Raw genomic sequence first — 27,298 nt, 5'->3', positions numbered from 1 at the left:
GGTGGATGTGAAGCAGTAGGGAGTGGTGGGGACTGTGGAGCCCTGGGAAATGGCGGGCTTCAAGGGCTGCACACTCTTGGCTCCAGGAAATGGCCATCAGGGCTCCTGAGCTGCCATGTCTTCCGAGTCTGCAGAGGGGTCAGAAATCTGGCTGTTTGGAGAAATCTCCCTCCTGCACCACCACCTTTTTTTGAGACAGAGTCTCACTCCGTCACCCAGGCTGGAGTGCAGTGGTGCCATCTTGGCTCACTGCAGCCTCCACCTTCCGGGTTCAAGCAATTCTCCTGCCTCAGCCTCCCCAGTAGCTGGAATTAGAGGCCCACCACCACGCCCGGCTAAATTTTGTATTTTTTTTTTCTTTTAGTAGAGACGGGGTTTCACTACGTTGGCCAGGCTGGTCTCAAACTCCTGACCTCAAATGATCCACCCGCCTCGGCCTCTCAAAGTGCTGGGATTACAGGTGTGAGCCACTGCACCCAGCCCTCATTTCTTTTTTTTTTTTTTCTTAGAGACGGGGTCTCACTGTGTTACCCACGCTAGAATGCAGTGGTACCAAACTCCTGGGCTCAAGCGATCCTACCACTTCAGCCTCCTGAGTAGCCAGAACTATAGGCAAACAGTGCCATACCCTGCTAATTTTTAAAATTTTTTTGTAGAGACAAGGTCTCTCTATATTACTTAGGCTGGTCTCTAACTCCTGGCCTCAAGTGATCCTCCTGCCTCAGCCTCCCAAGTCACTGGGCTTAAAGGCATGAGCCACTGCACCTCTGTGAATCACCCCATTTTTAAATGTTGGCAATGAATTTGTGTTTGCTTTTTTGTTGTTGTTGTTGTTTACACTGCATGAACCAAACAAATACCTCTGCAAGCCAGATCCAGCTTACAGTCTCTTCTCTGTTTGTTTTTTTTTTTTTTTTTTTTTTTTTGGAGACGGAGTTTGGAGTTCAATGGCACGATCTCGGCCCACTGCAACATCCACCTCATGAGTTCAAGCGATTCTCCTGCCTCAGCCTCCTGAGTAGCTGGGATTACAGGCATGCACCACCACGCCCAGCAAATTTTTGCATTATTAGTAGAGACAGGGTTTCTCCATGTTGGCCAGGCTGGTCTCGAACCCCTGACCTCAGGTGATCCACCCACCTCCACCTCCCAAAGTGCTGGGATTACAGACATAAGCCACCGCGCCTGGCCTACAGTCTCCTCCCTAAAGCTTTAATGAAAGGGCAGATATTAGGAGGCACACTCCATGTGTGCATTCACGTGGTCATTTATTTATTACACAAAGGGTTTTGTTCTTTTTTTTTTTTGGCATCTTCCATGTGCCAAGGAACTATGCTAAAAGCCTAGGATTCTGGAATAACTAGACACAACCCCTTCCCTTGAGCTCACGGCTGAATGGGGGCATGACATGGACGTGAAAAGAGATGATCGTGGGACACCGAGGTAGGCACCAAGCTTGGGGACTGCAAGTAGCCGAGGGCACTTGGATTTAGCTGAATTCCCCAGATTGAGAAGGTTAGGAAGAGAATTGCAAGCAAGCAGAGGCCCAGCCTGTGCCAAGGCACTGGGTCGAGCCAGTGTGGATGCGTTTGGGAGCAGCTGTGAGTTTTGTCCCAATGGAGAGTGAATAGGTATTGTAGAAAGCCAAGAGGAGGCAGCTGGGGCTGAGAGAAGTCCCCTGGTTTGGCTTTTTCCATCTGTACCCAAAGCACTCATGACATGCAATTTTGTCAGTGCGAATGAGAATGACAGCAAGGCGCCTCTGTTCACCTGCCCCTGGGGCTTCCATCGCCGGGGCGGGGGGCCGGCGGGAGAGTCTGCAAACTGAAGCCTCCGAGCTTGGAAACCCTGAAAGGAACAGAATAAATCCCAGGGCTCAGTGCCCTGGCCCTGGCCCAACCAACGCCTGAGCCAGTAGCTTTCTTTCTTTTCTATTTAAAAATTTTAAAAATTCGTCAGGGTTTTACAAAAGAAAATCAAAGGCTTTGTTTGCCAGGTTAATCAAATAGCGTCCCATCCTTCTCTCTAGCGTCTTTCCCCTCCCCCAGGGGCTCTCCTCAAAGCCGATTAAGTTGATTAAAATAAAGCCCGCTGCATTTTAAATTCCGTCTGGTTGGCAGATCAGAGGGGTCCATGTGGCAGCTTTGTGCAGGGGGTGGGACGGGGTCAGTAGCCTGCTGTGAAGTGCCGTCCAGACGGGGTGATCTGAGTCCCCAGCCTGGGTGATGGCAACGGGGTGGCCTGGCTGTTTGCCCTGAGCCCTCACCAGGCCTCTCCTGGTTTTCGAGTCAAAGAGCCACTGCCATTTTACTTTAGGGAGAGGCAGAAATGTGCCTAATGATTTCCCTCTCTTGCTGGCCTTCTAGGGCAAGAAAGACTCCTCCCCGTGGACCTGCCCCTTCCACCCACCACTCCAGCTGTTTTTTGTTATTCGAAACACAAGACAGCTGGGGGACTTCCGTCTGGCCAAGATCAAGATTCGGAATTACTGGATGGCTGATGGCGTAAGTAACAGGCGCTGGTTCCCCACTGGGCACTGAGGGTTGATGGAAGCGCTTAGCAGTTTGCCAATAGCCTGATTCCTAAAGTTGCAAAATGGATACACGGAAGCCCTGCTAGCCTTGTGTGTGCAGCAAGAGCCTGCTGGCAGGTTCACACTGCATTCTCATAGCCCCCAGGGACAGAGCTTCCGGCTGCTGGCGTTGGGAGGTGGTATCAGGCCACCCTTGGGGGAACTGGAAAAATACAAGCTGAGACTCAGTTTTACAGATAAGGAAACAGAGACACAGAGACGTTATGTAACTTGCCCCAAGTCACAGCCAGTCAGTGTCAGAATGAGAATGTGAACGCCTGCATTTGGACTCCAGGCCCTTTCTCTTAGCCTTCACTTCTCAAATGTTAACTTTCACTGACTCATCTGTGGGATCTTGCTAAAATGCAGGTTCTAATTCAGCAGGTCTGGAGCAGGGCCTAGCCAGCTCCCAGGCGTCCCAATCTTCCTGTTCTGTGGACCTCACTGTGTCTAGCCAGGCTCTTAACCTCTGGCTGTTGTGTCCCTCTGGTTCTATTTTTTATTTTTTAAAAGACTAATCAAGTACAGCAATGAGAAGGGGCAATAGAATGGAAAAAGGAGTCAGATCTGTAACTGACTGTGATCAATTGAGATAACCTGCTACCTTTGGACCCACCACCTCGGTTGCAGGATCTACGCCCTCCTTTCTAACCTCACACTATCTACCCTCATGCGGCTGCCTGTGCCCACACCCTTTCCTTCCTTTTCTGGGCTGTTTTTCATGCACTCATAGTTCCATCAGGGAACTATGGCCTATCTGCCCCTCTTATGGTAGACATAGGGGCAAGAGTTGTACTTTCCTTTCAAATCTGTAAGGGAAGTGATCGTTCAAGTGAGATTATAAATAGAAACGGAGCCTCACCTTCTATCTTGCTAGAGACATTAGGGAGTGGTGGGGAATATGGCAGACTGGCAAGCCCATGCCCTAGGGAAAGGGAAGGCCACTTTTCAGCTTCAACTAAGGGTTGCTTTGTAGAATACCAGCCAGTTCTGCTAGATCTTCCCAACATGCCCAGTGAGCTGGATATCTGAGTTTTGACATGAGCCTTCCTTATTTGTAAATGTCAGTAGCTAATTTAAGTTCTTTTTAAACCACCATACAATTCAAACAAAACTCTGGGCTGGAACTAGCCTGCCCTAGACTGCATGGAGTGTGGAGAAAGGAGCCCGCCTCAGGCTGGGAGAGACCAGGGAAGGTTCTTGAAGGAACACACACCTGAGCTGTGATGGCAAAGGACAACGGCAGTCAGCCGAGGCAGGAAAGGAGAAAGTGTATCCTGGGTGGAGGGCCCTGCGTGTTCACAGGCACGGAGGTGTGAAAGAACACAGCCTCCTAATTGCTCTCACTGGCCCTAGGCCCAACCCTTCAGTCTGTCTCCAGCAGCCACCAGGGAGATCCAATCACACATCTCTGCTGCTTCAAACCCTCAGAGCCTCCCCTTGGCCCAGAGGATCAAGGTCAACCCCCTGAGTGTGACATCAGAGCCTCCTAATCCCCTCACGCCAGGCCCTGCCTCTCTCCTGTCAGAATGCAGGCTGCCTTGGCTTTCCACCCCCTGACCATAGTAGTGATACCTTTATCCCTGCCCCCCACACCCCCATCTCACTCAACTCAGAATGCCCGTCTCTGCCTCATATTCCTGGAAACCCAGACCTCACTTTCTCCAGGAAGCCGACCCTGCCCCCTGCCCCTTGCGCTTCTCTGGGACCTCATAAACGTGTTCCACCATCTCCTGACCAGAATTTATGGCTGCTTTCCCAGGCCACCATGGACCCCTTAAGAGTCATCTCCACCCCTGAGTCATCTCCACCCCTGCCCTAGTGAAAAGAGAAACATGCGGTTGATGAATGAATGAATGAATGAATGAATGAGCTCATGTTCCTAATAATCCATAAGCAGTTGTGTTATCCTTACTGATATCCGGATGAGAGGATAGGAGAGGCTAGGTGGCTTGCACGAGACCACATGGCAGGTTGGAGGCAGAGCTGGGAACCTAGTCCCAGAGAGGCAGTCCTCCCTTCCTCCCTCCCTCCATCCCTCCCATCCTCCTTTCCTGAGCTGATTCTTGCTAGTTCTGCCACCCACCAGCTGTCCATCCACCTAGTGATCATGTCGCGAGCACCTGTCAGTTGCGAGGCACCTTGAGTCAGGAAACTAACAGGACAGGTAAGCCCTGGCCAGCTGTGTGTTCGCACAGTGCTGCCCAGAGCTTTCTCTGATTTCTGATCGTTGAGGTTGTTTGTTTGCTTGTTTGTTTTTAAACAAACACCTGAAGTTTAAACTTGAGAAAAAGAAAGCCAAGCCACTGGGAACTTGTGGAAATTTCTCTGGGCGTGTCTCCACTTGCCAGACCTGGCCTCTTGTGTGCTCAGAGGCTGACCCTCAGACCCCGGAATGCAGCCTCAGCCCACATAGCCATGGCACACTACGAGCATCTGGGGTCGGGTCCTCTCATTCCAAGTCCCACTCAGTGCTTCCTGGCAGGTGCCCATCGACACCCTCTTCTGGAATGGGCAATGGAACAATGCCAGCTGCCCGCACCTGTGCCCTGCAGCTCGGCCCTGTCACTGAATATATATCTCAGGGCAAGGAAAGCAGATTTTATGTGCAGGATTACAACAAAGATAAGCTTCATCCCTTTTGGCCAGGGCCTGCCTTTCTTCTTTAACCTGTGCTCAGCCTTCCTTGTGCTTATAGAATTGTTTAAAAAGGCACAGGGTCTTAAGAGTCCCTCAGGAGCATGGGGTGTCATCGCGGGTGCTTGGGGGAGCTGTTGGCTGCAGGGATTTGAGAGCTGAGGTCTTTCCACACCCAGGGTAGAGTGTGGAGGACTGCGGTTCCTGCCAGGGCACCGCTTATGTAACACACACCCATCTGTTGCCAGAATTTACCAGGAGCAGAAAAGCGCAAACAAATGCAGCTGCAGGTTGGTTTGATTTAATATTCTCCAGAGGATGCTATTACTGTGTGTTTTAGAGGAGATAAAATGAGAGTTTATAGGAAATACAGCTCGGCCTGGTAGACATGGCTTGTTAATACAGTGTTTTGTGTATGGGAATCTGAAGAAGAAAAGTTAAATGTGGGCAGCTAATCCAACCAGGGCTTATTTAGAACGGAAGAAAGGAAGGGACTAGAAAAAGGGGAGTCTCTTTTACTGGGAAATGTGCTGCCTGTAAAATCCTCATGCTAGCATTTATGGGCTCCTTTCCCCCTCACTTGGTGATGCTGTAAGTGTCAGCTGGGCCAGAGGAGAGAGATGGGAGAGGCGAAGTAAGGACATGGAGGCTGCACCGCCACTACAGCAGTGCACAGAAGGCAGCACACAGATGCCTCTACTTGTGACAGCTGCCGTTTATTCAATGCCGCAGGTATCAGGCATGTATAGGCACCCTGTGGGCACTCAGTAAATATTCAATGCATGAATGAATAACTGAACAAATGAATCATCTCAATTAACCCCCAGTGATCCTATGAGGCAGGTGGTGGTATTTCCCATCTTATAGACGAAGAAGCCAGAACTTAGGACAGTGAGATCCCAGATGGCAAATCGGCTGTGTCTCTTTTGCCAACTCGGATGGGAAACAGCTTGCTGGAGTGCCGTCCTGAGAAAGATCTGGAACCTTCTTTCTGGTTCATCAAGGAAAGGATGTGATGATTGATCAGCCACGTCTGCCGTGTGCTCAGGAGGATGTGATAACATGTGTGTCATATCTTTTGGTGTTCCCCAGATTAAGTGACTTGCCCAGCTAGCAGGTGGTAAGAGACAAAGCCGGGAAGGGGAATTTGAGGTCCGCTTGTCTTTCTCTGGTTTTTCACAGCACTGCTTCTCCTGCAGAGTGGCATCTGTTGGGAGGAAGAAACCGATAGTCTCCCTTCTATAGTAGGTAATAACTCATCCAAAAAGTGGGCTTCCAGCAGCTCCCCATGGTCCATCTGTTTGCCTTTATAATAGCCATGTTAGTTATGTGTGACAGTACAGATAGGCACACCATCCCCATCATCACCCACAGCGTCACCACGCAAGTGCCGCCTCCAGCCTGGTCACACCAGGAAGTGGGACAGCAGTGAGCATCCAGGCAGGACGGGCACCCAGGGTATATTTTATATACAGAAAGGCACTCGTTAAATTGTTTTTGATAAATGAATGCTATGTTTCCCCAGGGGCATATTTCTGTGATATATCATGTGGTCTAGGCTAGGGGTACCCAGCCCCCAGGCCACAGACCACTACCAGTCTGTGGCCTGTTAGGAACCAGACCGCACAGCAGGAGGTGAGCACCGGATGAGCGAGCATGACCGCGTGAGCTCTGCCTCCTGTCAGTTCAGCAGCGGCATGAGATTCTCATAGGCATGGGAACCCTACTGGGAATTGCACATGCTAAGGATCTAGGCTGCACACTCCTTATGAGAATCTAATGTCTGATGATCTGAGATGGAACAGTTTCATCCCAAAACCATCCCCACCCCTGCCACCATCCATGGAAAAATTATCTTCCACAAAACCAGTCCCTGGTGCCCAAAAGTTGGGGACCGCTGGTGTAGACCACCGCTGCTCGCTAGAACTTTCTGTGATGGTAGACATGTCCTGTATCTGCCCTGTTTGGTACAGTAACCACTAGACACAGGTGGCTGTTGGGAATTTCACAAGCAGCTAGTGCCACTGAGACACTGACTGCACTTTACATTGTAATTAATTAATTTTAGTTTAAAGTAGCCACATGTGGCTGGTTACTACATAGGGGACCACATGAGTCTCAGTGCTGAGGGTACAGTGGTGAACAAAATAGACAAGGCCCTGTTCCTTCTGTTGGGTAGGGACAATAAACAAGGATACAACGAATAATATGATTTCAGGTCACACTAAGTGTTCCGAAGACAATAACACAGGACAGTGAACGAAGGTCACAGGGTGGAGGAGGCTGGGCTGCTTGGAGCCAGGTGGCCAGAGACCTTCCCCGAGCTCAGTGATGACCAGGGGCAGCCATGGGGCATCTGTGGGAAGGGCATTCCCCACAGGGCACAGCAGGAGCAAAGGCCTTGCGGCAGGAGTTCGAGGACTGTGGTTTCGCCAGGTGGCTAGAGCATGGGGAACAAGTAGTGTCATGGGAGGTCCCAGAGGGAGGTGGGGACCAGATCCTGTGGGCCAGCAGGTTTGGATCTGATTCGGAGACAGGTAGAATATAGTATGGTCAGAGCCAGCCCATCTGAGACCATGTGGCCTGGGGCAGGTTACCTCACATCTGTGTACCTCAGCTTTATCTGAAAAATGGGATATTGTCCAGTGAATGCGTGTAAAGTGCTCTGAATCATTCCTTGGCCTCCCGCCCTCTATACAAGGGTCAGCTATTAGTGTCGTCGCCGGAGGCTTGTTAGCAGGGTGACATGATCTGATGGAGGGTGTTTGTTTGTTTGTTTTTCTAGACAGTCTCTCTCTATTGCCCAGGCTGGAGTGCAGTGGCGTGATCATGGCTCACTGCAGCCTCGACCTCCTGGGCTCAAGCGTTCTTCCCACCTCAGCCTCCCAAGTAGCTGGGACTCCAGGTGTGCACACCACACACAGCTAGTTTTTTTTTATTTTTTGTAGAGATAGGCTGGTCTCAAACTCTTGGCCTCAAGTCATCCTCCCGCCTCAGCTTCCCAAAGTGCTGGGATTACAGGCGTGAGCCACCACGCCCAGTCCTGATTGAGGAATTTAAAAGACTACTCTGGTTGATTTGGAGAATGCATCAGGGGGCAGAGGGAGCCCCGAGAGAGGAGGCTCAAGGCATAGAACAGCCTAGCTAAGAACAGCCTCGCTGAAGATGGTGGTGGCCTGGATGAGGGTGTCAGTGCTTTTGGAGTGCGCTTTGGGTGGACTCAACTCATCCTATGACCATTTGCATTTTCAGCAATGCCTTTTTCTGGGAAGAAGTTTTCAAATGAATGCAAAAGTGGAGAGATTAGTTCAGTAATGAGGCGTGTATCCATCACCTGCTTCAATAATTACCAACATTCTGCTATTGTTGTTTCACGTATCCCCCTAACATTTGAAAGTAAATTGTAGCTATCATACTATTTCACTCATAAATCCTTCAGTATACATCTCTAACAAAAAAAGACGTTTGTTTGTTTATTTTTCTGTAACCTTGATGGCACTATCGCGCGTGGCCATAATTAATTATCATGCTCTAATACCTACTTCATATTTAAACATTCCTAATTCTCTCAAAATTGTTTCTTTTACACTTGGTTTGTTTGGATCTGATACAAACCAAGACCAAACATGTCAATGACTTGGAAGTTAAAGATGTAACCTTCATTTGGTCACCCAAGTCAGTGTGGCCTGATGGCTCTGCCGCATGGCAGAGTCTGGGCACTGTGGGGCCCAAGAAGTATGACGGGCATCTTAGCAGGGCAACTGGTGGAAAGGGGACTGACCCCATTGCATGGGACGCTTCCTGAGGTGTGGGCCTCAGGCTTGGTCTAGGCCACTGCCAATGGCCAGAGGGCGCTTTCCGTTGGGTGGGATGCAGTGAGTATAGTCTGTGGGCAGAGTCCTCACTCAGGCAGGTACAGGCACGGTAGCCATGAGAGTTCCAAGAGGGTCAGCTTTAAAGCAGGTCCCCAGCCAGCAGGGGAAGGAGAGGTGAACAGAGAATTCAGCCTTTATTTATTTATTTGTTTATTTATTTAGAGACAGAGTCTCGCTTTGTCACCCATGCTGGAGTGCAGTGGCCCGATCTCAGCTCACGGCAGACTCCACCCCCCGGGTTCAAGCAGTTCTCCTGCCTCAACCTCCTGAGTTGCTGGGACTACAGGCACACGCAACCATGTCCAGCTAATTTTCGTATTTTCAGTAGAGACGGGTTTTGCCATGTTGGCCAGGCTGGTCTCGAACTCCTGACCTCAAGTGATCCACTTGCCTCAGCCTCCCAAAGTGCTGGGATTTACAGGCATGAACCATTGGGCCCAGCCACATTCAGCCTTTAAAGAGAGCAGCCCCACAAGAACATTGGGATTCAGAGCCAGGCTCTACTCCTAAAGAGAATGAAAGTGGACGCAGAGCCGGCATGGAAGCTGAGACCCATGTCCTGTGCTGTGCAGACCAGGTGGGCGGGCTGCAGCTGGAAGTAGGCAGAGGCCTGGGCAGGGGAGGGCTGCTCACCCCGGTGTAGGTGCTGACTGCTGCAGGAGAAATCACAGATTGCCTGGAGGGTGGAGCTTCCCACCTACCTCCTGCCAGGACTGACTCAGTAGCTGAGCCTGTTGATTGGAGTTCTCAGTAGCAGGGCTATTTATCAGCCAGGATTCTCTTGGTAGCAAAGGACAGAAAACCCAGTTAAAACTGGGTTAAGCACAAAATAGAAGTCTTTGGCTCATGTAAGAGAAGACGCTGGGTGGCTGGCTTTAGGTATGGCGGCATCCAGTAGTTCACATGATGTCATCAGGAATCTGCCTCCATCACTTAACTCTCTTCTCTGTGCTGGCCTCATCCTCAGGTTCCACGTGGTAGCCCCCAATGGCATCAGGTTCATGTTTATTTCAGCAGCCCCCGCAGAAAGAGACTATCCTCATGAAAGCTGCAATCTAGCACCTATTATTATTGGTCAGACTTGCATTGCTACCTGGGGTGGGCCCACATTATCCACATGAGGTGAAATTAAGAGAAGGTTGAATTTTCAATGGGAAATTGAAGTGCTGCCTCTAAAAGAAGGAAAAATCACCAGGGAAGGTAGAAAATCATACCCAACCTAGGTCCTTTTTCTTTTTCTCTAAGAACATAGGAGTCACATGCTGTTGAATTTATTCATCAGCTCCCAAACTTAAACCTTCCTTGACACTTAGCCACATATCAAAGCTGCAGGCCTGACCACTGGATCGCTATTTCTGGCCTTTCTTACTGCGAATGCACACTACTCCCACTTGGCACACCCAAACCCTGCCCGTCTGTCCACCCACGCCAGGCTTCCTTCTCCACTTCCTTTTTGTGTCCACACCAGCTCCTGCCTCACAACTTTGATCCTCTGACTTCCCTTTGCCCCTCACTATCAGGCATCTCTAAGTCCTACCAGTTCTATGTCCAAAACCAGTCTCCTTCCCAATCCAGCTCGTCCCTCCCCTTCTGCCTGTTGCTGCGCGATGCGTCATTCCCGTGTATCCCCATCTTCCCCTCCACTGCTCATGGGCTCAGCCCCTCCTCTCATCAGCAGAGGTTTGTCAATTGCCCCATGCCCAGGCGTTGTGCTGGGAATCAGCACTGATAAGCTGCCTGCCCCTGCCAGCTCATGCCCAGGCAGGGGAGGCCCAGGGGCCCTGCAGTGAAGGGGATGAGCCCAGGGCCTCCCAGCTGCAGAATGCTTCAGGGGAGCAGCCATGACTCACAGCGGTCACAGCCTCCCAGAGCATCTTGGGAAGAAGGCTGGACACAGAGGCTGTGCACTGGTCACCAGATGCAGCTCACAGGTAGACTTCCGCTGGATCACATGATGTTTTCAAAATTATTTTAATTAATAGCCAACATTTTAAAATTGGGAGGTTTTGCATGAAAATATGAAGTTTTTTTGCTTTTTTTTGAGAAACTAGAAGATCCCACATTTACACCTGGAAACTTGAGTGGAGCTGAGTCACGGCGACACTGTTGTCCTTACACCCCATTGCCTGTCTCATTTGCGGTACTTGTCTGGACCCTGAATGCGTTTGCATTGGTGACTTCTACCACTCCCTGACCCCAAAATCTGGCTCTCTGGCTCTTTCATGCTTATACAGCTTTGACCTCCCACTGGCCCCCATAAAATTCTTCTCTCCTCTCTGCCTTAGCTCCTGCCATCCCCAGAGCCTGGAACACCTGACCCGTCTTGTTACAAACCTGCCTTTCAAAACATTGAGGTTCAGCTTAAACCTGACTTCACAAACAAGCCTCCCCATACCCCTAGCCTGCCTTAGGCCCCTTCTGGGGGTCTCCAGCGACACCCTTCCTGGCACCAAGTCCCTGCTTCCTGAGGGTGTTCCTTAGGGTGCTGAGCTTCTGATGTACAAATAGGCACCCCCGTCCAAGTCTGCTCCGCGATGCGTTTGGTTTGGTCCTCACAGTGTTTACAGCTTATGAATTGTTTAATGACAACATTTGGAAATTGGCTTTTGATGACCTGGCAATATTCCCTCTCTTTCATCCACTGGCTGGAGCTGAATGCTCCCTGCTTCCTCTGGACTTGAGGGTATGCGTCTTTCAGCTCACAGACCCCCATGGCTGCGGTGCCACTAGCATTTGAGCATGCGACCTCTTCACCTACACCTGGTTGTGAACTCTTCAAGGAGAGGACCCTGGCTTGCTTCCTTTGCATCCCACACAGGTCAGGACCCCCCACCCCCCACCAAAAGACCCCCATAGAGTATGGGCTGCATTGAATAAAATTGCAAGAATTGCATGCCAGGGCCTCAACCCAAACTTAGCAGAGTTTTGACCTCAGAGTGCATGGGGCGCCTCCTATGGCTGCTGCCAACCTCTGCCAGAAACGGGAATTGCTGCACTGGGCCCTGCAGCGCAGTGTCTCTGAGCCAGGCCAACCTTGAGCAGGCAGCCTCGACAGGTCTATACATTTAGGTGCAGTACATTAGGTACAAGACATGAGGGTGGCTCCTGTTTCTTGCATATGTGGCAAGCAGTATTTAAAGCACTTTACATAAATCAGCTCATTTATTCTGCAAACAGTCCTATGAGACCGGTACTGCAGTTACCAGCTCCATTTTACAGATGGGGAAACTGAGAAACAGAAAGGCAGAGCAACTTGCTGACAATCACATGACTGCCAGGCAGTCTGGTGCCCATTTCACAGCCTTGCCTTCTTTTTCTTTTCTTTTTTTTTTTTTTTTTTTGAGACAGAGTCTTGCTCTGTTCCCCAGCTGGGGTACAGTGGCGTGATCTCGGCTCACTGCAACCTCCACCTCCTGGGTTCAAGCGATTCTCCTGCCTCAGCCTCCCAAGTAGCTGGGATTACACGTGTGTGCCCCTACACCTGGCTAATTTTTTTGTATTTTTAGTAAAGATGGGGTTTCACCATGTTGGCCAGGCTGGTCTCAAACTCCTGTCTTCAGGTTATCTGCCTACCTTGGCCTCCCAAAGTGCTGTGATTACAGGCATGAGTTACCGCGCCTGGCACAGCCCTACCTTTCTATAGAGCGACCGCTGTCACTGGAAAGCCAGGCCCTGCAGGAGGGCAGCCATTACTCCACATGTTAGCACCGACCCGGTGTTGCCACACAGCCTAAATTTTTCAACAGAGGCCAGAAATGTACCTTGTTATGTGAAAGCTCCCAATTTGTAAATATTACTAATAATTCTAAAATTCTTAAATGCTTGGTGAGCTAAACAAGCATGGTTTCATCCAAAGGACCACCAGTGTGTGAACTAATCAGATCCCATCCACGTTTGTCATCCTGAGTCTGTGATGCTGGGTAGGGCATGGCATGGTCTTCCCAGAGTGTGGCATATAGTAGGTGTTTGTTAAATGTCTCAGTGTCTTACCATCTTCTGTCCCTTCAAGGAAATTAAATTTCATATCACAAAGAATCGTGTTCATTGGCCTTCCTCCCAAGGGACACATAAAAGACCATGAAGGTCACTCCCCAATGAAACCAGAACTCCCTGTAAGTTTAGTCCCCAGAGCAAGACCTCAAGACAGATAGGAATAGCCGTTTCCCCTGTCCTTGAAGGTCTTGCCTCCTGGGGAGGACAAGCATGTGTCCGTGGACACTTGGCTAAGCAGTAAGCCCACAGCTCTGCTTCACTGTTGCCACAGTGGAACCGTGTCGCCATGAATTTTTGTTGGGCAGTTGTGTGTTCATTGCAAGAGACATGCCATTCTACACTGGGGCCAGGGAGGAAAGTGGCCTTGCTGAGTTAATTAATTACTTAGATTGAAATAATATTAATATTGTAATAAAAATGCATTACAGTTTCAGCACAGTTGATTCTCGCCAACTGTAAAGAAGGAAGATAAGGGCAAAATGTGGGCCAGGAAAGGTGTTCCCATTAACTACACACCAGCCACAGAGTTTCAAAGTGTTCTTTTCAAAATCCATTGCAAAGGGTGTTTGAGGCAGCATGAACAAAAGGCATAAAAATAACTGTAGTTAAAGAAGGAAAAAAAAATATGCACACCAAAGAAACAAGAAGGACACACACACACACACACACACACATACGCAGAGAGAGACAGGGTTCTAAAGGTTAAGGTTAAGACGTTCGGCAGGAAGGAATTTCATCGTGCACTTCGTAGAAGAAGACAGAGCAAGGGAGAAAGAGCCTGGGGTTAAACCCCTGACGACTGAAGGGGGAGGAAGCAGGCTGGTTCTTGAGGAGAGAAAGGATTTTCCCCCTGGATCCTTTCCTAAAGATGTCCTTTATACAGAGCTGCACTGAGGGGGTGCGGAGGAATCCAGACTCGCAGAATCTTCCATCCTGTTTTCTTCATGGGGCAGATGTGACTCTCATACAGCCTCTAAGCACACTCTTGTGGTATAATGACACTTATGCGGTATATACGTAAATATGTAGAAAAATGTCTCGAAGGACTGGAACCCACACACATACACACACCCACCACCCAGTGGAGGTGGAGGTGGGGGCTGGGGTGGGGTAGGAGACAGTTAGTCCATAAGGACTTATTTATTATTTTTATTATTATTATTATTTGTTGTTGTTGTTGTTTGGTTTTTGGTTTTTTTGAGACGGAGTCTCACTCTGTCACCCAGGCTGGAGTGCAGTGGCACGATCTCGGCTCACTGCAAGCTCTGCCTCCCGGGTTCACGCCATTCTCCTGCTTCAGCCTCCCGAGTAGCTGGGACTACAGGCAACCGCCACCACACCCGGCTAATTTTTTGTATTTTTAGTAGAGACAGGCTTTCACCGTGTTAGCCAGGATGGTCTCAATCTCCTGACCTCATGATCCGCCCGCCTCGGCCTCCCAAAGTGCTGGAATTACAGGCGTGAGCCACTGCGCCCGGCCTTATTATTTATTTATTTTTTGAGACGGAGTTTCCCTCTTTTGCCCAGGCTGGAATATAGTGGCACAATCTCGGTTCACTGCCACCTCCGCCTTCTGGTTTCAAGTAACTCTCCCACCTCAGCCTCTCAAGTAGCTGAGATTATAGGCGCCCGCCACCACGCCTGGCTAATTTTTGTATTTTTAGTAGAGACAGGGTTTCACCATGTAGGCCAGGCTGGTCTTGAACTCCTGACCTCGTGATCCACCCGCCTCAGCCTCCCAAAGTGTTGGGATTACAGGTGTGAGCCACTGCGCCTGGCCCATAGGGACTTATTAAAAAAAAAAAAAAAGCCAGGTGCGGTGGTTCATGCCTGTAATCCCAGCACTTTGGGAGGCCGAGGTGGACGGATCATCTGAGGTCAGGAGTTTGAGACCAGTCTGGCCAAGATGGTGAAATCCCATCTGTACTAAAAATACAAAAAATAACCCGGCGTAGTGGCGTGCCTGTAATCCCAGCTACTCGGGAGGCTGAGGCACGAGAATCGCTTGAACCCAGGAGGCAAAGATTGCAGTAAGCTGAGATGACACCACTGCACTCCAGCCTGGGTTACAGAGAAAGACATCTCAAAAATTAAAATTTAAATTTAAAAAAGGGTAGGGGCTCAGAGCTCCACCTGTACAAGTGCTCGTAACAGTTGCTAGGCTAGCATGGGCCGGGACTGTGGCTTTCTTGGAATCTAGCTTGACCCACAGAAAGATGGTGGTTAAGACCTTAGCGTGCCAGCCATAGTGGCTTACCACACACCAGCTGTGTGACCTTGGGGAAGGCATGTGCCTCAGTTTCTCCATCCATAAGATGGGGCCCCAATGCTTCCCTTGCAGGATTGTTCTGAGGACGGCATAGTACAAGGCAGTCTGTTATCCTTTAAACAGAATATCCAGAGAAGTGACTAAATTCATTCCTTACGGGGGCCCCACTCTGGTGATCCTTGGGCCACATCTGCCCACGAATGTGGCTTGTTTGGCCTGCAGAGTGCTGGAAACATTTCACAGCTCAGAGCTGCCAGGCAGAGCACGACCCTCCCACCTCCCTATGACCCCTGCATACCACTGGTTTCCACCTGAGCCTTCTCCTCTCTCTTACCTGCCTGACCCTTGCTTCCGCCTGCTTCCCTCTCTCAGTTCCCTCTCTGCCAGACATCTTGGTGGGAACAGAGCAGCTGACGGCTGGAGGTCAGATGGGCTCTGTACTGGGGAAGGAAGATGGGTGGCCATGTCATGGAAGCCGGGCACCCTATGAGGAAAGCTAGGATGCCCACCTTGTGACTGTGCTGGACTAGATGCTTTCCCCATCACCCACCACCTCTTTAGAGGAAGGTGTTTCTGTCTCACCAGATATCCCTGTGGCAGTAATTTTGGAGAACCAGTCCTTGAAAACTGCCCGTGCTGTCCTTCTCAAATAGCTGTTTCCTGGTGAATTCACAGCATACACTTGCTCTGTGCCTCTGCTAAACAGAGAATCCATCTATATAAACATGTAAAAGAGTGCTTTGAGAATCGACTTTTCTGACAGTCGGCAAATAGTAGCCTGCCACCCGCAATTGGATGATTGAAGCCAAGTTCCTGTGGCGTAACGCAGGCTGGACGGTTCTCCTTCTAAATTGCTGCAGAAACCTCTGTAACTCAGTGATCCTGAAATTTGTTAGCTCCTACTCACCTAACTTTCGGGAAGGCTAAGCAGGGGGTTAGTATAGGTGAACATCTCCAGAGTCTTAGATCCCATCTCCCAAGAGCAGATCAGAAGCCAAGGCAACGTGGGAAATAAACGATCTGGAGGTGAAACCCACAGGCCGCCGCTTTCATTCTTAGAGCACTGTTGAGAGAGCAGTGCTGTCCAGGAGAGAATACCCGTGTTTATTCATTTGCTATTCCAAAGTAATTTACTTATTTATTTATTTATTTATTTATTTATTTATTTATTTTGAGACGGAACTTCACTGTCATCACCCAGGCTGGAGTACAATGGCACGATCTCAGCTCACTGCAACCTCGGCCTCCCAGGTTCAAGCAATTCTCCTGCCTCAGCCTCCCGAGTAGCTGGGATTACAGGCTCACGCCATCATGCCGGACTAATTTTTATATTTTTAGTAGAGGCGGGGTTTCACCATGTTGGCCAGACTGGTCTCAAACTCCTGACCTCAGGTGATCCGTCCACCTCGGCCTCCCAAAGTGTTGGGATTACAGGCATGAGCCACTGTGCCCGGCCCAAAAATAATTGTTGAGTGGCTACAATGTGCCCTTGGACAAGATGGGCAGGGCCTCAGCTGTCTTGGAGCCTAACTTTGAGTGGGAAAAACAATAAATAAGTTAAAAGCTGATAAGCAAGACCATTCAGAGACTAAAAGGAAATAAAACAGGGCAATAAGATAAAGAGGGACCGATGAGGCGGGGCTGCCCTAGAGGGGTGGTCACGGAAGGTCCTGAACAGAAGGAGGAGCAAGGCTGTGGGCATCTGGGGCAGAACACGCCAGGCAAGTACACAGGCTCTAAGGCAGGAACAGGCTAAGCCATATCAAGGAATCGAGGCAGGTGCCAGGAGCCAGAGTCAGAGAGGTGAGCAGGCACCCCTGAAGGGGAGTAGGATTTATTGTCAGTGCCATAGGAAGTCACTGGGCAGCTTTAAGCAGGAGACTCCCATGATCTGATTTCAGTTGTTAAAAAAAGACTCACTGCTGTGTGGAAAATGAAGTGAGTGCAGGGTTTGGGGGAGACAGCCCAGAGTGGAGGCAGACCAATTAGGAGGCGATGGTGGTGTCTCTGGGGGAGACCCTGGTGGCCCAGGCAGCAGCACACTCGGGTGAGGTGGTCAGCTCCAGGGCGTGCTCTGGAGAGAGAGCCGAGGGAGAGCCCCTGGGCTCAAGACCAGCCTGGACAACATAGTGAGACCCCGTCTCTACAAAAAAATAATTTATTTTAATTAGCTGGCCATGGTGACGTGCACCTGTAGTCCCAGCTGTCCAGGATGCTGAGATGGGAGGGTCACTTGAGCCTAGAAATTCAGGTTGCAGTGAACCCTGATCAAGCCACTGAACGCCAGCCTGGGCAACAGAGCAAGACCTTCTCTCTTAAAAAAAAAGACAGCATTCTGTTTTGGGCATTTTCATATTGGAATTCCTGTTAGATATCCAGGAAGAGAGGCCAAGCAGTCACTTGGGGCTTGGTGGAGAGGTCAGGGTTGGAGATGAAAATAACTGGGAGCCTGGGACCTGAATGAGACCACCTGGAGAGCAAGGGAAGAGCACTTGGGAGGCCTAGGACTGAGCCCTGGGCAGCCTAGTCATTCAAGGTGCAGCCAAAGAAAAGGAAGCAACCCAGGAGTCCGGCAGGCTCAGCCAGCGAGGCAGGAGGAAAGCCGGGTGGGTGTAGAGCCACACAAGTCCCAGGGAGGAAAGTCATCGCAAAGGAGGGGAAGCTGCCGAGTACTGCCAAGCCGCCACACCCACCCACTCCTAGGAGAAATTCCTATTTCGTAGGGCAGTCAGCTGGACCCTGTAATTTACTTTAGGAACCAGACACTTCTGAGAGTCATTAGTAATGACACCAGGTATAAATCAGAATTGTCCCAGACAAACCAGGATGGCCCGTCACCCTAGTTATTGGTGCCCAGGCCAGGTGGGTTCCACGTGGAGGTGGAGGCAGAAGCCCAACGGGAGGAGGAACAAAGGGTAGTGGGAGGAGGAGCCACAGGGACAGTGACACTCAGAGATGCACTGATGGGGTGACAGACAGATCATGGCGGGGGGGGGCCCTGCAATGGAATATTCCTTAGCAGTAGAAAGGAAAGGAACTATCAGTTCCCATAACACAGGTGAATCTCAGAGCAGTTATGATGACTGAAAGAGCCGAGCAAAAAAGACTACATGCAACATGATTCCTTTATGGAAACATTCCAGAAAGGACGATCAGTGTATAGGGAGGGACCATAACTGGGTGTTTGCCTGGGGCTGGGGAAGGAGGAAGGGGAGACAGGGGTTACCAAGGGGCACGAGGAAACCTTAGGTGTGATAGGTACGATTGTTCTCTTGAGTGTGATGGTTTCATTGGCATAGACACATGTTAAAACTTATCAAGCTGTACCCATTAAATTCGCACAGTTTATTGTATGGGGTGTGTATTCTATTCCTCGATAAAGCTGGGAAAAGAGTTTTGCTGTAAAGAGGATGACACAAGTGGAACAGTAGCAGGAGATGTGATTTTATCTTAAGCATAGAAGGAGAGAGAGTTGAACCTGCATGACATAGGGGCATTTAGGCTGGCAGTGAGAGAGGAGAGCGAGGTGGGGACCGTTTGTGAAGGTTACTGCATGTCATGTGGAGGGCTTTGGAATTTATCCCATCATCGGTGTGGTTCTGCACCCCGTTGTGTGAAGAAATCATCCGGAGAACTTGTTCTGAGTCCAGAAGTTACTTACAGGCTGCCCTTGAGGCAGTGGTCCTCACACGGTATCCTCCTGGCTCACTTCCGACTGCAGCTGCCTTGGACGTGGGACAGTCCCCGCATGTGGACAGTGCCCTGCCTCAGGTGCTCGTGGGGTGCTCTGCTGTGGGAGCACACTCAGCTCATGCATGTGTGGGGGCATCAGTGCCCCGAGGGCAGCCTTCAACAGGCAGTAGATAAATGTCCCAGTCTTGGAGAGACATTTGTGACATGCATTTAAGCAGAAGACTCCCATGATCTGATTTCAGTTAAAAAAAAAAAAAAAAAAAAAAGACTCACTGCTGCATAGAAAATGAAGTGTGAGTGCAGGGATTTGGAGGAGACACCGCAGAGTGGAAGCGGAGAGACCAATTAGGAGGCGGCAGTGGTGTCTCTGGCAGAGACCCTGGTGGCCTGGGCAAGGAAGGCAGCAGCACATTCCGGGCAAAGAGGTCAGACCCAGGAAGTGTTCTGGAGAGAGAGGCGAGGGACAGATGACAGATCGGATGGGCAAGTGAGAAAGAGAGGGATCAAGGGGGCCACGAGGTTTTTGGCCACTGCTTCAATGGTGGAGCCATTTTTAAGATAAGTGAAGACTAGGGTTGGGGAAAGTGAGTTCCTGGAGTGCCGCAGAGGGCCCCCGTGGGAAGGAGCACCAGTTGGCCACAGCAGTGACCAGCTCATAAAAACTGGGTTTTTCCTTTTTCCTGCCCTATCTTGCTTTCCCCATTTCCTCTTGGAATCACCTGCCAAATACTCAGCTTGCACCCAAGTCCTTGTCTCAGCCTCTGCTTTTACGGTCTCCCAATTATGATGCCCACGGAGGCCAGGAAAGCTGTTTTATAAGCACTCCAGGCTTTTCGACGCAGATGGTCTCAGGAACTGGACTTTAAAGAACACTGCTATAGGCTGTGAAAAAACATGAAGGATTTCACACAGGGGAATGACTGGACAGATTTGCTCTGGTAGAAAATGAACTCTGGTGGCTATGTGAAGTCCAAGTTAAAGTAGCAAGAGACAGGAAGCAGGGAGACCAATTAGTAGGCTATTACGAATGTCCCAACAGGAGGTAATGATGACGAAGGCAGCGATTGAGGCCGTCTCTTTGTGAAAGTCCTTTGATTTATAGAGTATGTAACGGTTCACACAGAAATGAGACCAAGCCTAGTTTCACACCCCCAGCACTGTCGTTTTCAAAGCTTGCATTTCTAGCATTTCACATTTTCTTTTCTTTTTTTGGTACCTTCGACTTCCAAATTTTCATACATCAGTCTGATGCTATGCATCTTCACTTTGTTAAATCTTATGGTTTCAGGATCTTGACATTGGTGCCAAGAACGTGAAGCTTTATGTCAACAGAAACCTCATCTTCAATGGCAAGTTAGACAAAGGAGATAGGGAGGCCCCGGCTGATTACAGCATCCTGGTTGACCAGAAGAATGAGAAAAGCGAGCAACTGGAGGACACCATGAACGCTCACTTGGAAGAAAGCAAAGGCACACACGAGATGGCTGGTGCCAGCGGGGACAAGGAGCTTGGTCTTGGTTGCTCACAGCCAGCTGAAACATTAGTGGATGCAAAGCTTTCTTCACAAGGAAATGTGTCTGGCAAAAGAAAGAATTCTACTAATTGCAGGAAAGACAGTTTGTCCCAGTTAGAGGAATATTTGAGACTGTCGGCAGCCCCCACGTCGATGGGTGACATGCCCAGTGCTCCTGCCACCTCCCCACCTGTGAGGTGCCCTCCTGTCCACGAGGAGCCCTCTCTCATCCAGCAACTGGAAAACCTCATGGGCAGAAAAATCTGTGAGCCACCTGGGAAAACTCCGTCCTGGTTACAACCTTCTCCCACTGGGAAGGACAGGAAGCAGGGAAGCAGGAAGCCGAAACCCCTCTGGCTTAGTCCCGAGAAGCCCCTGGCCTGGAAGGGCAGGCTCCCATCAGACGATGTCATCGGTGAGGGTCCCGGAGAGACCGAGGCCGGGGATAAAGGCCCCCGGCATGAGCCAGGGTGGGGGACCAGCCGGAGTGTCAACACCAAGGAGAGACCCCAGAGGGCAACCACCAAGGTCTGCAGTGATGACTCAGACATCTTTAACCAGCCCCCGAACAGAGAGCGCCGTGCTAGTGGGAGGAGGGGCTCAAGGAAGGATGCTGGCAGCAGTAGTCATGGCGACGACCAGCCAGCCGGCAGAGGTAAGCTCCAAAGAGCAGCCCGACTTGGGCACCATCATCCCAGCGCCTCTAATTGGCATGAAGCCAGTTAGCTCCCTGGACCTCAGTTTCCTTATCTGCAAAACAAGGTGGTTGTTCTCAACTAAGGTTCACAAAATCACTGTCTCAGGGGCCAAAGAGGTGCATAAATGAGTGAAATGGGCAAGACACATTTTGCATGGTAAATTCATAGATGTATTTGTCATTGCCACCAAGGTATGTCCTTTTGCCCATTTTTCTTGCAACACATGGCTTTTCCAAGCCATTTTCCAAAAGACTTTGTTCTGCTATCTTTCATAGAGATGTCGGTCTCTAGTCACTTCACTTTATCCTTAACTGTACGGTTAGAAAAATAGCTGGGTACAGTGGCCAGGCCTGTAATCCCAGCACTTTGGGAGGCTGAGACGGGAAGATCACCTGAGGTCAAGAATTCGAGCCCAGCCTGATTAACGTGGCAAAACATCATCTCTACTAAAAATACAAAAATTAGCCAGGTGTGTTTGTGCGCACCTGTAATCCCAGCTACTCGGGAGGCTGAGGCCTGAGAATCGCTTGAGCTCGGGAGGTGGAGGTTGGAGTAAGCTGAGATCACACCACTGTACTCCAGCCTGGGCGACAGAATGAGACTCTGTCTCAAAAAATAAAATCATAAAATAAATAATAAAATAAAATAAATTTAATTAATTAAAATTAAAGTAATATAATGTAGGGAATTTATGAAAATCAAGACAGAGCAGGATCCGATCTCTAAAAAAAGAGAGTGAGAGAGAAAGAGCAAGCCTGAGAAATCTTATGCTCAGCAGAGCATCTCGTTGAATGCCATCTGCATTTTGGAAGTATTTTCATCAGGGGTCAGTTGTTTACAGGTGGAGGAGATCTCATCAGTCCAGTTTGAGCAGTAAAGAGGATGTTATCTGGAGAATCCTTAAGGATCACCTTGACCCCAAAGGTAGAGAGTGTAGCCACTCATCACAGGGGACTGGAAGGAAGAACCAGAAAGTTGGCAGGAACCAAGGATGCTTCTTTCTGTTTCTTCTGGGCCCTACCTCTTCTTCTCTGTGGGTCCTCTTCCCCTCACTTTCCTCATGATATCAGCTTTCTCTGCTCCTCACGCGGCCTCACAGCCATATGAGGAGAAATGTGAGGAAATGGTCTCACAGCCCTGGAGTGACTATACCCGGCTCTTGTTCCTGCAACCAATTCAAAAGTCTCAGGGGAGAAGCCCATTGGTCTACTTGGGTCAGGTGTCCACTCCTTGTCCAATCAGTGATGGCCAAAGGGTGATTCACTGGAATAAACATGGCTCTGTGATATCCCTCTAAGTACTTCATCGTTTCCTGTTTTAGTAGCAATTACCACATACCTCATGGCAGTGCAGTTGATTTTGACAAACTTCAGTTCAGAGCTCCATAGTCCCATTCATCTCATTCTAGGAGTATGTCAGGAATTTTGATAGCACCATCTCATCATTGGGGGCCCTCCCAGATTGTGTTGACTGCAGGTTGAAGGAGTGGCTTTCTGATGTCTGTGCAGATTGTAGAAATGTTGGTGACGACAGGACAGAGCACTGATCCCAGCAGCTCCCCAATTCCCCAATTCCCATGGAGTCTGTAGACAGAGAGGTCCATGGTCCCCCAGCCAGCTCCCATGTCAAAGAGGTCTAAGAGCAAGGCTCAACTCCTCTGCTTTTTTTTTTTTTTGAGACGGAGTCTTGCTATGTCACCCAGGCTGGAGTGCAGTGGCACAATTTCGGTTCACTGCAACCTCCACCTCCTGGGTTCAAGTGATCCACCCATCTCAGCCTCCAAAAGTGCTGGGATTATAGGCATGAGCCACCGTGCCTGGCCATCTACTCCTCTGCTTTTAAACCCAGAGTGTACAACTCAGGGAGAATAGGTTAGAAAGCAGACACAGAATGAAAGCAAAGTCCCTGCCTACCTCACACACTCAGGCAGCGTCCCTGACACGTGACATTCGGTGCTGTCTCCTAAGTGCACTTGCAAACCAACCCAGGCCATTCATTTTAGTGAGTGGAAATCAAATCACATAAACTGAAGTCATAAGAATCCATCTGGGTAGTTCCTTCTGCCACATGTTAAGCCCCGTGCCTGAGGGGAGAGGATGGAAGAAACCTCTGGTATCTTTTTAAATGGCAGATGAGAAGTGGGGGAGGGCAGAGGACAGGGGCAGAGGAACTGACAGGTGGAGCGGGGAGTCCCTCAGCCTCTAGGCCTGATCCTGAGGGCTGCACAATGGTAGTGCCAGTGTCCAGCCCTTCACTGGCATTTCCACACACCAGGAGCTGTGCTGCCCACTGGGACACCTCCAGGAGCGAGGATAAAGTGGCACAGAAGGCCTCTCCAAGGAGGCGGGTGACAAGCAAAGCCAGCTAGGTGGGCCTTCGGAGGAAAAGCACTCCTGGCAGGGGTGCAGCAAGGGCAAAGGCTCTGAGGCCAGAAGAGACAGCCTGGCCAGGGAGCAGGAGGGCCAGTGGGACTGGACCCGAAAGATCCTGGTGGGGAGTGCAGAGGGGAGGGGGCAGGAGTCAGCGGCGGCTGTACTCAGGGCCGTGGGCATGGTGAGAGTCAGGTTGTCTTGATTCTCGGTGCAGGAGAGACAATGCCAGCTAGAGGGGTTGATGACAAATTACATTTTAGGCACATAGAGACTGAAGTGACAGAGTGGACGTGTCTGGACCTTCCAAGAGGTCATTGGAATTGAAGGATGGTGCCCGGGGAAGAGAAGGCAGAACTTGACCTGTAAAGTTAAGCAGGGCCTGCCTGGGAACCAGGAGCTAAATAAGGGCAAGGAAGGATGGCGGTGTCAGGAGAGGAGCAGCCTGGGCCTTGGGACACCCCCAGACTGAGGGTGTGGAAGGGTGGGACTGGGGTGATGGAGAGAGTTGTCAGTGGGAGAGGCAGAAAACCAGGGAGGTATAGTGGCTTCTAAGCCAGTGGAGCGAGAGGTATCAAATGGAAGAGGTTTGCCAAAGATGTCACACATAGACTGAAGACTGACAAAGACTGGGAGGTCATTGTTCACTTGGAGAAGGCATTTCAGTGGCGGGTTAGGGAACTGCCGGAGTCTTACGGATGCAAAGGCCAGAAAGCTACCAGGAGTTTGACTTCAGGCACAGTTGGATCCAGGAGTTGTCATCAGGATCCTCCCATCTCTTGACTCGTGTTCTCGGTGTTGGCTTCATTCTCAGGCAGGTTCTCCCTATAGGGTAGCAAGATAGCCTTTGGCAATTCCACATATACATCCTTCCAGCTTCAGCACCACCAGTTTAAAGAGTGCCCCTCCTTGAGGCCAGCTTGGAAGGATACTGTCGGCGTTGATCCAATTAGATGGCCTGAAGGGGGGTCCCCAAAGGATCCCCCAAATCTGGGGGAAGTGGAAGGGGAAGTGGAGTTTGAGTGAGCAAGACAATCCCACTGGAAAGAGGCACCGGGTGGCAGGGGCTTGGGAGAGGCTGGGAGGGGTGGGAGGGGTGGCAGAGCACCTGAGCAAAACAGGGAGAAAATAGCGCCGTGGCTGGAGGGAGCCACAGAAGCGGGCCGCCTTCCTGTTTCTTCCTTTCTTCTCTTCCAGGTAGGAGAGATTTATGCATGTCTGCAGGCAAAGAGGGGAAGGTGCCAGTGGGGAAGGAGTGATTGAAGATTCTGGAGAGAGGAGATAATTGATGGAGCCGAGCCCCCTAGGAGACAGGCAGGAAATGGAGTGCAGGGCACAGTGCGATATGAAAGGAGGAAAAACAGAATGTCAGTGTCAGCAGCCGCTGTTTTTGCAGGATGACACCCTTAGATGGCAGTGAGCCATGGCGTGGCTGTGAGAACAGGCCACTGCGTGGTGTGCACGCCGTGGCTCTCATGTTCCATAAGGAGCGTGGGGCCTTCAGATCAGTCTGGGACCGTGTTCTCCACACACTTGGGACACAGGCTTTAGCCATGTGTGCAAGTAAATTCCTTACCTTATAATATACCTGGCTTAATGGCTTTTTAAAATAGCATTTTTGGCTGGGCACGGTGGCTTACGCCTATAAACCCAGCACTGGGATTTGCCCAGCTGAAGCAGGTGAATCGCTCGAGCCCAGAGTTCAAGACCAGCCTGGGCAACATGGCAAAACCCCATCTCTACCAAAAAAATATATATATAAAAATTAGCCGAGCATATTGGTGCACACCTGTGGTCCCAGCAACTCGGGAGGCTGAGATGGGAGGATCACCTGAGCCTGGGAGGTTAAGGCCATAGTGAGCCATGATCACGCCACTGCACTCCAGCCTGGGTGACAGAGTGAGACCCTGTCTCAATAAATAAATAAATAGCATTTTTTTCTTGGTGATTAAAGTATTACAGGCTGGGCCCAGTGGTCATGCGTATAATCCCATGTACTCGGGGGGCTGAAGCGGGAGGATCGCTTGAGGCCAGCAGGTCAAGGTTGCAGTGAGCTGTGATCACACCATTGCACTCCAGCCTGGGCAACAGAGCGAGACCCTGTCTCTAAAAAAATTAAAAAGAAAGAAAATAAAAGTAATGCACATAGGGAACTTTAAAAAAATCAAGCTACAAAGAAGAAAATAAAAGTCCTTCCTGCTCCCCACCCAGAAACCAGGAACAACACTGTTAACACGGGTGCATGTCACCCTACCAGGATATGCTGCATTTAAAGCTGCGTATCTGGCTTTTTCCTTTAAACATTCTTTTACACACCTTCCACCTGCCATTAAATTGTCTTTGAAAACACCGTTAGAGTCACGTGACTGTGACAGCCTCCAGCGCACACCCTCTTGTTGCTGACTCAGACACCTCAGGCAGCAGCATTGCCCCTGGTCATGTGAGTTTCTACAGTGGGGAGCGACCCCTGGCAAAGTTTCTAACACAGCCAAATAGTCTTCCCTTGGTTCACATGATGATTGCATTCTTAGAAAATTCAGTCTATGAAAAAATTCTTCGTGTTTTTGCAAAAACAACCAGATTCTGGAATTGGGTGATCATAGACAATTATTTTACCAACCTGAATGGCCTGCAGGACTGTCAGAAGCTATGTGGGACAGGAGACCAAGCTCTGTGCCAGGGCCCCCATGCAGGTGCAGGATGGTAACATGCCTGGCCCCAGCCATCCAGTGCCAAGAGGCCTCTTGGCTAAAAAGACAGCCAGGAACAACCCCACTGGTTTCTAGAGGGCTCGCCTGGAGGTGGCCCTGCCTCACTGAGAGCCACCACAGAAGACAGTCTCTAATGGTCCCCACTTCCACACATGCCACTCACAGGGCTTCCCCCCTCTTGTGTCCTTTCTTCCAGAAGACACCTGGTCTTCCAGGACGCCGTCACGGTCAAGGTGGCTCAGTGAGCAGGAGCACACACTTCACGAGTCATGGAGCTCCCTCAGTGCCTTCGACCGCTCCCATCAGGGACGCATCTCCAACACGGAGCTCCCGGGGGACATCCTGGACGAGCTCCTGCAGCAAAAGAGCAGCCGGCACAGCGACTTGCCCCCCTCCAAGAAGGGGGAGCAGCCAGGGCCGTCGAGAGTGCAGGATGGATACTTTGGAGAGACAGATGCCGGGGGCGACTTTAAAATCCCCGTCTTGCCTTATGGACAGCACTTGGTCATTGACATCAAGTCTACCTGGGGGGACAGACACTATGTCGGCCTCAACGGAATAGAAATATTCAGTTCCAAGGGCGAACCAGTGCAGATTTCAAACATAAAAGCAGACCCTCCCGATATCAATATTTTACCAGCCTATGGGAAAGACCCCCGCGTGGTCACCAACCTCATCGACGGGGTGAACAGGACCCAGGATGACATGCATGTCTGGCTGGCCCCCTTCACGCGGGGCAAATCCCACTCCATCACCGTTGACTTCATGCACCCTTGCCATGTCGCCCTGATCAGAATTTGGAACTACAATAAATCTCGGATACATTCCTTCCGAGGCGTGAAGGACATCACAATGCTGTTAGACACCCAGTGCATCTTTGAAGGAGAAATTGCCAAGGCCTCTGGAACCCTGGCGGGAGGTACGGTGTGTCTGTAAGAATTTTCTCAGAGCCCCTATCTGCGACTTGC

At 50.3% G+C, this 27,298-nt stretch overlaps 1 protein-coding gene across 14 annotated transcripts in view; it reads left to right on the top strand.

Moving 5' to 3' along the window:
* KATNIP (katanin interacting protein) overlaps positions 1 to 27,298 on the top strand; it is a 241,234-nt gene that overhangs the window by 170,769 nt on the left and 43,167 nt on the right. For all 14 annotated transcript variants that reach the window (XM_063612788.1, XM_063612791.1, XM_063612790.1 and 11 more), the window contains 3 exons: positions 2,367 to 2,504; positions 20,328 to 21,207; positions 26,527 to 27,249. In XM_063612788.1, coding sequence (XP_063468858.1) covers positions 2,367 to 2,504; positions 20,328 to 21,207; positions 26,527 to 27,249 — 1,741 coding nt within the window. The remainder of the gene's footprint in view (positions 1 to 2,366; positions 2,505 to 20,327; positions 21,208 to 26,526; positions 27,250 to 27,298) is intronic.

Source organism: Symphalangus syndactylus, chromosome 11, assembly GCF_028878055.3.
Source record: "Symphalangus syndactylus isolate Jambi chromosome 11, NHGRI_mSymSyn1-v2.1_pri, whole genome shotgun sequence".
Taxonomy (NCBI): Eukaryota; Metazoa; Chordata; class Mammalia; order Primates; family Hylobatidae; genus Symphalangus; species Symphalangus syndactylus.
This window is presented reverse-complemented; position numbering and strand designations above follow the sequence as displayed.